At 37.6% G+C, this 8999-nt stretch overlaps 1 protein-coding gene across 1 annotated transcript; it reads left to right on the forward strand.

The window, feature by feature from the left end:
* The first annotated feature begins 5282 nt into the window (after positions 1 to 5282).
* On the forward strand, positions 5283 to 8654 carry LOC143629530 (protein FAR1-RELATED SEQUENCE 5-like). Its single transcript, XM_077098773.1, has 6 exons — positions 5283 to 5373; positions 6475 to 6576; positions 6924 to 7287; positions 7356 to 7614; positions 7690 to 7906; positions 8431 to 8654. Exons 1-6 carry the CDS (start codon positions 5283 to 5285, stop codon positions 8652 to 8654), a joined length of 1257 nt encoding a protein of 418 aa, XP_076954888.1.
* Positions 8655 to 8999: the final 345 nt, after the last annotated feature.

Genomic DNA, 8999 nt, shown 5'->3' on the forward strand with positions numbered 1-8999 from the left:
TTGAAGTGGGACAGTTTGTGGATCGGTCCTTAACACAAGAGCATATCTCTATACTTCTAGGTTTGAATGAAGATGAGCTGAACGTGTTAGAGGCTGAGGAAGATGTTGAAGTGATAAACGAAGAGGAAGTCTTATTTGATACGACGACTCCTATGAATCCGTCTTTTATTTATGAAGATGAGGAGGTCGAGTTTGAGGACGTGACAGGTGAGGAATACCCTGATCTGTTTCAAAGAACAAATGTTGATCAGGGTGCTCCTATATTGTGTTAATACGGATTTGTGACTGGGTTAAAATGTTTTTTCCAGATTTCTGGAAATTTGTGTTTGAAGGTTTGAAGATTTGAAGATTCAAGTGGTTCGTTAACATTCCTAACTAATTCGTCCACATCTTTATGCTGATTCGTTAGAATGATTAACTGATTCGTGAACTATTTTGCTACACATTTCCAATTCGTGTTAGACATTCTAATTCGTGTTACCTCATTCGTGTAACACGTGTCTCACCTCGTTAACTGTTATTATAACAACTTTTGCCACGTGGCGATTGTTGTCAGAAGTTTGTTACAACCGTTGTAAGTAACTGATTCGCTATTAGTTGATTCGTTACCAACTGTAGCTAATTCGTTACTTAAGTCGCTAAGATTACTCTTGTGATTCGTTAAAGGAAACCATCTGTTTCGTGGATCAATTCGTTATAATCTATTTCAGATTCGTTAAAGTTACTGTTTCAGATTCGTTAAAATCATTCCGGATTCGTTACCTGAACAATATTAACTTCATTTAGTTGTGATTCATTACTACTGTTTACAGTTCGTTAATCTAATTTTCAAATTTAACCCTTGAAGTTTAAGAAATTGTCAAATATGGTTGGTATGTATGCATTAGCTTCCCAAAATATGTTAATGCAACAAATGTTACAACTGGATACCGAGATCGGTTCACATTCAAAGTGTCCACGCTTGATGAAATTTTGTGATTTTGCTAAATGGGAACCCCGTTTCCGTGCTCATCTAGGGTCAGTTCACCCTAATTGTTCGTGTTGCTTAGACAAGGTTTACACCGTTCCAATGATTGGGGATGAGACCATTGGTTTTACACCTAAAGCTATCTCACAATATTCGGTTAAAGAGAAGAAAGCATTAGAAATTGAGACAAAAGCTTATTATACTCTCACTATGGCTTTACCTGAAAACATCTTTCACCAAGTAGGGCGTATAAAGATTTGTGCCTCATTATTCCAAAATATTCGTATGAGGAGTATGGGTAACACCGCTGAAAGCAAAAAGGATATGCTCAAGTTTCAATTTAGAAACTTTAACCTGCTTAAGGGTGAGACTGTTGAAGAGATGACAACAAGATTTAATCATTTGATAGCTGAGATGGATATGATGAGATTGAAAACTTCTGAGATTGATAAAACTGATACCATTAAAAGTGCATTACCATGTTCTTACTCGAGTTTCTTGATGGTTTTGAAATAGAATAATTATTTCAACAATGAAGATTTGACGTTATCGGAATTTATGCTAAAGATCGAAGCACGAGAATACGATCTTAAATGTCAAAAGTCTTTAAAAGATAGTCAAGATACTGCATTTTATGGTGAAAGTATGCCATTAAGTTCAACCATTTCTCCTATCACTACATTTCTAACAAAAACTGCAAGCGATAATGCAACAACTATCTATAATGATCCACGTGCTTGTTTCTACACAGCTGGAAATACTGGTTTATCTGGTGTTTCTGGTTCATCTGGAGGATCTGGAACTTCATCACCCACAAACCAATTCTCTTCTCAAACAAATGTTAACATGAGAGAGGCTGAACAGAACTTTGCTTTTCTATCTGCCTTTATGTCTTCATATGAAAATATGGTTAGTAGCAAGATTGCAACGAGTGACTTGACTGATGAAGATTATGATCAAATTGATCCTGATGATTTGGAACTGATGGATCTAAAGTGGAATATGGCTATGATAGTCAGGAAAGTGAAAAGGTTTATGAAAAGAACGGGTATAGATCTTCCTTCATTGAACAAGAAGTTGGGTTTTGATAAATTAAAGGTAAAATGCTACAACTGTCAAGAGTTTGGACAGTTTGCAAAAGAATGTGATAAGCCAAAGAAGGAGTACACTGGTCCAGAAAGCAAGAACAGAATACTTCTGTTAAAAATGGAAGTGATGCGGGAAAATCTTCTGGAACGAAATCGTAATCCTCTGGAGGCCAGCAATGTTATCTAATTTAGATGGGGATGATTGGTCACAAAGATTGTTGTGCAATAACAATCAAGCAAATCTGGCGATGTTCGGATTTCCTGAGAATTTTCAAGATGCAAGTGGAAGCGAACTCTCTTTGGATGCAGATAATGAATCTGATTCAGATGTTTCAAGTGAAAAGCTTCCAACCACTTTCGCGTGTATGGCAAAAATCAGTGATTCAACCACGTCTGCTTACATGGCCAAGCAAAATGAGGTTAGTACTTTAACTTTAAAATTTTTTGCAAATGTTTCATGTGCTGATTGTGAAACCAACAAGTCTAAGATAGACTCCTTAAAACTTCAAAATGATAATTTGCTAAAAGAGATTGTTTCATTAAAAGACACTTATATGCAATCCTTAACCTCTCAAATGAATTCAAGTGAGGAAATTTAGGCTTTAACCATAAGTAATCATGATCTTAAGGCTGAGTTATCGGTTAAAATGACTATTAACGGTCAAAAGTTTAAAGAAATTTTGAAACATAGATCAAAGATAACCGAGGTTGAAAATGAGGTTCTCGAGTTAAAGAACAAATTGGGAAATATAAAAATTCTTCCTTTTTGCTAAATGAAATAATTGAAGTATTTGGTAAGCAAAAAGATTCAAAGAAAGGAATCGGTTCTGTTGAAATTCCTCCACCTTTTCAAAATGATTACAAACCAAATCCTTTTTCTAGAAAAGAAGAGGATGTGATTGTTAAAGAATCTGTGGTGTCTAAAAAAGAAAAACCAGTTAAACCTGAAACTGTTAAAGCCCAAACTACAATTCAGAAACCTCATGTTCAAAGCAACAAAGTCTTTGTTGAAAATGTTGACAAAGTCATCATTGAGGATGTGTTCTAACCTGAAATCATACACAAGAACAAGAACATTCCAAGTTCTAATCACATACTGTGTGAACTTCATGAATTTAAGGAGGCTGTGTATGGTTCGCACACAACTCAGGTAAAACAAGATACTCATGTTAAAGTCAAACCAGTGAGGGCTACGAAATCGGAAAAACCTAAAATTTCAGATGAGGATTTATTGCGTTTCATAAATCCAAATGTTTCCAATCCATATACTAGTCGTGTGTTTAAATAAAGGGAATAGACTCGATGTTCACTGAGAAAGACATTCCAATAAGTATCATTAAACCGGAACTGATTGAGAGTGTTTTTCACAATGAAACTTCCAAGATTCAAGATCTTGAACGTCGGTATGCTCAAGTTATTTATTGAAGACTTGATTCCTAATCTGGTGATTGATCAAGCAATTGTAAACGACGTGATGCCACTCGAGCATATGAAACTGATACCGTTCGGAGGATGAAAGTCTACGGGAATGATCCTCCTCCGACCAAACGGTTTATTAGTCATCTGGTAAATCCAGAGTATGTATGTCCCGACAATGATCACTAGATCCATGATGATTCGGATTCTGAGCGTGAGGAGGGACCAGGTGGGAATGATGGTGGTGATGACGGTAATGATGGAGGTGATGGTGGCAATGGTGGTGATGGTGATGCAGCTATCCTTGAACAACAAGCTGCGGTTGAAGCGGCGTTAGCTGCTACAATTTCCGCTCAACGTAAGAGGAAGGGTAAAGAGTTGGCTTCTAAGGGATCGACTAAGCGAAGAGTATCAGCTGGTGCTGGCATTTCCTTTGGAGTTTAGCCTCAAAGGTCGTCCACTCCTCTACGCCCCGCGGTGCCGCTTACTACTAGCACTCCAGACCTTACTTTGACGACCACGCTTACTTCAGATCCTAGGCTCGACATGATTCCACAATCAGTCCTATCTACATTGCCAATGCCTTCTGCTGCAACCTCGGTGGTTTCTCCAACACCGATGATGTTTCCTCCACCACTAATGGATATCTCTTTCTTGAGATTGAGTCATCCACAAGGTCCTGTGCAACCTATTCCAGCTTCCTTTCATGCTATGCCTTCAACTCAGCAGACAAATATGTTGTTAAGTCTTCTACATTTGTATGAAAATCAGATGTCTGCTGATCGTCTGAATCAAGAATGGTTAATGGAGAATCAGAAGAAATTAATGGGCTATGTTTCTTATTGTCAAAAGGAAACGAAAGCTCTTTGTGATATTGTCACGTCTCAAGGGGTGAAGTTGAAAGAACAAGAGGATCTCATTCTGAAACTCATGTGTAAAGATGATGTATTGAAAAAGTTGAAAAATGATGATGAGGATCCTGATGCTTCAGGTGCAGGAGGTAGTGAGCCGAAACAATCTCACGGTTGTTCCTCTGGTGCCAGTATTAGTGGAGTTGGTGACTCGGGAAAGCAGATTATTGTTTATCGAGACTATACAGCGGCCAAACCCATTGAGATGATCGAAGCTGACACTGTGATCTTTGTTGATGGATCAGGGGTGGTTAGGAGTGTGGTAAATTGGGATGAGATCGAAGAGGGGAAATTAGTGGAAAAGTCCATAACACGAGAGCAAATTTCGTTACTGCTTGGGCTGAATGATGATCAATTGACCGTGTTAGAAGCGGAGCCGGATGTTGAAGTTAAGAACGATGAGGAGATTTTAAATGATCCGACTATTCAAATGAATACAAATTTTATTTATGAAGATGAGGAGGTCGAGGTTGAAGATGTCACAACTGAGGAGTATTCTGACCAGCTTCAACACACCAATGTTGATCAGGGTGCTCCAGAAGAAATGATCAAAGCAGCTGAAGACAATTTGGAAAAAGAATCGAAGGGTAAATGTGTGGTTGATACTAGATTTGATTCACTTGAAAACCCGACTGATGCTGATATTATGAGATGGTTTGGTTATCGAAGTAAGAACTCTTGTAAGATTATTGAGGCTTATCGGTATGTGGATCAGGAGCAGAAGGATGAAGCTGCTGCTCGTGCTAAAGCCAATCAGATGACCTCATTCAAGACTGTGTCAAAGGTACAAGGTGATATCATTTCATGGTTACTTGATTCTGAGTTGAAAGTATGTATTGTTAAGTGGGAATAGGGCGTCTAGTATTATGCAAAGATGATGGACGTTCTTTCTTTACCAAGATGGGATGTGAGGACGTTAGCTTGTCGTCCTTTCATGAATCGTGGGGGAAATCGACATGCAGAATGGTTTCATCAACATCTGCTATTCGAGGTAAACCATGGTTTTATGTTTTTCAGACCGCAGGTTCCCACTCATAAGCGTATTGACGAGATCGATCCAAGAACGGGCTGGATAAAGTTGATCCTCAAGGTTAAGCCACCAAAGACCATGAAGCGGGTACCAGTGAAGACCTTGAATCAACACATGCATCTATCTTTCAACCGCTGGTATTACGATAACCAAACTGGCGAGGCCGTCATTGTCCTGGGCAAAGGTTTGAAAACCAAGCTAATCAAGATCATTGATCCGATGTGGCTTGTTAACTTAACCGAGACCGACAACGACGTGCTACAGAAGAATAAGATATTGTTCCAGCGCAATGAAGACTATGATCTGGCTATGCAATTCCAACGCGTAGTGCGTGTATGTTATGAGAACGGGATTCATAGTTGCAGAGAATGGCACTCCAAGCGTTTCAAGTAAAGTAAAGAAAAAGAGCTCAAGACGAGGGGGTGTCTTTTAGTACACGGTTTTGCGTCTCGAGTCTTTGTATATATCGTTTATGTATTTGTCACTTTATTTATGTAATAAAATATTAAGGTAATATTGTAGTTTGTTAAAGTATAGACTAGTTCGTTAAGGATGTTTAACAAACTAGATCTAAGTTAATTTCCCTCACTGATTCGTTAAGGATGCTTAACGAATCAGGGGGTGATTCGTTTAGTTTATTTATATTTTATGTATGTAACGAAGTGGATGCTAGTTCGTTACGGAATGTGTAACGAACTAGATCCATCTTCTATTTTTAGTGGGTTCAGTCCACTGTTTTATTTAAGTTTTGAGATATATTATCAAACCCCTGCCCAAATCTCCTCTCAAGCTTCAATACTAATATTATACACATACAATTAATATATATAGCGTATAACATACATACAATCAAGTGCAATTACAAACTAGATCCGTTGTCGAAGTTAATCGTATAGATCATATATGAGATCTGAGGTTATGATTAATTCATTGTTCTAACAAAATCACACTAATTGGTTTTTTATGTGTTTTAATGACATATATACTATAGTTTGGGGTTATGTGTGATATATATTGTTTTGTTTATTGTACATCTTTAGCTACCTTGAATCTTTCTTATAGATCCACCAGCATACAAGGAAATTGGTATACAACATATATCACCCAATTCTGGTAGGAAGATATACACTCCAGTTATGTCTGCATCAATCAAACCTAACAAAGGTAAGATTTTTGACAATATTGAAGCTGTAGAGGCATTTTTATAGAAGATATGATTTGGCTGGCGATTTTTCTATTAGGAAAGCAACCCAGTTGGTGGAAAATAATGTTGTCCGTCCGAAGTACTTTGTGTGCACTAAGGATGGTTCAAAAACCGTTAAGGAAGTTGACACACTAACTGGAGATTTCAATGGAAAAAAAACAGTACAGGAATGGTTCTCAAAGAACCAATTGTGATGCACTAATAAGGCTAACTTTAATGGACAAATGCAATTATAGGGTGAAATAATTTGGTGAAGCACACAATCATCCATTTGTTGATGAAGACAATATCCATTTCCTTACTGTAGCTCGAGAGCTTACATTCATACACAAAAAGATGTTAGATGATCTTGCTAATATTAACATCGGTCGGGTTAAATCTTTCAACAGAATGAGGACCATGTATGGTGGTTTCGATATAGTTGGCACAACAATGTCTGATTACAAAAACTACAAAAGAAATATCAACTTATATATCAGAGACTACGATACTGATATGGCAGTTCAACGACTTATGGCGAAGACAAATTATTGTCCAAATTTCTCATGTGATTATTTTACTAGCACTGACGGGGCATTAAAGGATTTATTTTGGGTAGACGAGCGTGCCAAGACGAATTTCTACGTCTTTGGTGATGTTGTGTCATTTGATGCAACATATCGGCATAGCAAGTAATAAAATAGGAACACTTATTTTTCTTGTATTCCATTATACTATTTAATTTTTATTTTGTGTATAGGCATAACTTGGTTTTTTTTCAATTTACTGGAATTGACAATCTTAATAGGAATGTTACCCTTGGTAAAGCTTTGCTTGGATCGGAAACCGCTAAATCTTACATTTGGTTGCTAAGGTGTTTTATGAGGGCTTTTGGTTATGAACCAGCAGTTGTTGTAACTGACCAAGACCTGGCCATGAAACATGCAGTTGAAGATGTTTTCCCTAATTCTAGGCAAAGGTTGTTCATGTGGCATATTATGGATAAGTTGTCCATGAAGGTATAACAAAATTATGTTTTGTTTATCCCTTTTTGAATGTTATTTGTATACTATTCTAACATTGTATTCTTCCAGGTTGGATCCAACCTTTGCAACACTATAGATTTTAAGAGTCGGTTGTGTGATTTTGTGTGGACAGACTCAATAACACCCGGACTTTTTGTAAAGGAGCGGGCTTCAATCATGAATGATTTTCAGTTAAACGAAAACGATTGGCTGGAATATATATTTCACATTAGACAATCATGGATTCCTGCGTACTATCAAGAAGATACCATGTCTGATCTAATGCGTACATCATCCCGATCAGAGAGCGAGAACCATTTTTTTGGCAAGTTTTGTAACCCATGATGCTCTTTGGTTGAGTTCTTGGCACATTTTGATACAACATTGGATCATTAGAGACCTGAGCATCGAAAGAATGATCATAATGGTGGGTACGAAAGAGTCGAAACATGGAGTAACTTAGCACTTGAGAAACAAGCTGCTAAAATCTATACAAGAATCAATTTTTTATGTCCAATTGGAAATACAAGCACCTCTTCACAATTGCACTTCCATGAGTTACCTACATGTTGATGATTTTCTGAAGTTCAGTATTCGGGACTTTCTACACCTACCTGCTTCTTTTCATGAGGTATGTCGTATGCCATGTAATTTTAGTGTGCATATGTATTGTACCTCATGAAAATATAAGCTATGATTCTTGATAAGATATGATTCGCAAGGAATACGTCACTGTGTATTGAAGCTGTAAGAGGTTCCAGCAATGTGGTTTCATATGTCGTCACATATTTAAGGTGTTCCACATTTTAGATATCAGGGTATTTCCCAAGCAGTGCATTAATAGTAGGTGGACAAAAGACGTTGTCTCTGACAACCCTATGCGGTCAATTGGATTTGATGAGCCCAACATAGACAAAAGTATCGACGTTTATCGTGTTGTTCGAGACATAAACATTGCTCAGAATCATATTATCAACAATCTTGTTACTGACATGGAAAAGCTACAACATTACCATGACAACATCAATCAGTGAAATCCATCGTTGACAAGGCCACTTTTGATGCCACCAAACCTAGTTGGTGAGACAGGTTTGTTGAACTAACCAATGTTACCCAACCAGAGCAAATCAATATTCATGCTCCTGTTGGTGTTAGGACTAAAGGATTTGGGCTTCCAATTTGCTTTAGGTCTTTACGCGAGCAAGCTATAAGTAAAAGTCAATTGGATAAGCCCCCAAGGACATGCACAATATGCCGTGAACCTGGTCATGCCTCCCTTATCCATCACAAGTACCATATCACCGAGAACACTTCAGAAGACGGAGCGAGCTCGTCATAAAATGAAAATATGGAAGAATAGCCTACTTGTCATTTTTTTC

Source organism: Bidens hawaiensis, unplaced genomic scaffold (genome assembly GCF_021521415.1).
Source record: "Bidens hawaiensis isolate Kalapana, Puna unplaced genomic scaffold, B.hawaiensis_p1.1 tig00005272_1, whole genome shotgun sequence".
Taxonomy (NCBI): domain Eukaryota; kingdom Viridiplantae; phylum Streptophyta; class Magnoliopsida; order Asterales; family Asteraceae; genus Bidens; species Bidens hawaiensis.

What these genes read in the sequence shown, in the direction of transcription:
- LOC143629530 (XM_077098773.1), top strand. Translation starts at nt 5,283, where the DNA reads ATGGGATGTGAGGACGTTAGCTTGTCGTCCTTTCATGAATCGTGGGGG. An exon ending in ATCAATCAAACCTAACAAAG is followed by an intron (nt 6,577 to 6,923) that starts GTAAGATTTTTG and finishes TCCTTACTGTAG; the next exon opens with CTCGAGAGCTTACATTCATA. An exon ending in TACCATGTCTGATCTAATGC is followed by an intron (nt 7,907 to 8,430) that starts GTACATCATCCC and finishes TCCACATTTTAG; the next exon opens with ATATCAGGGTATTTCCCAAG.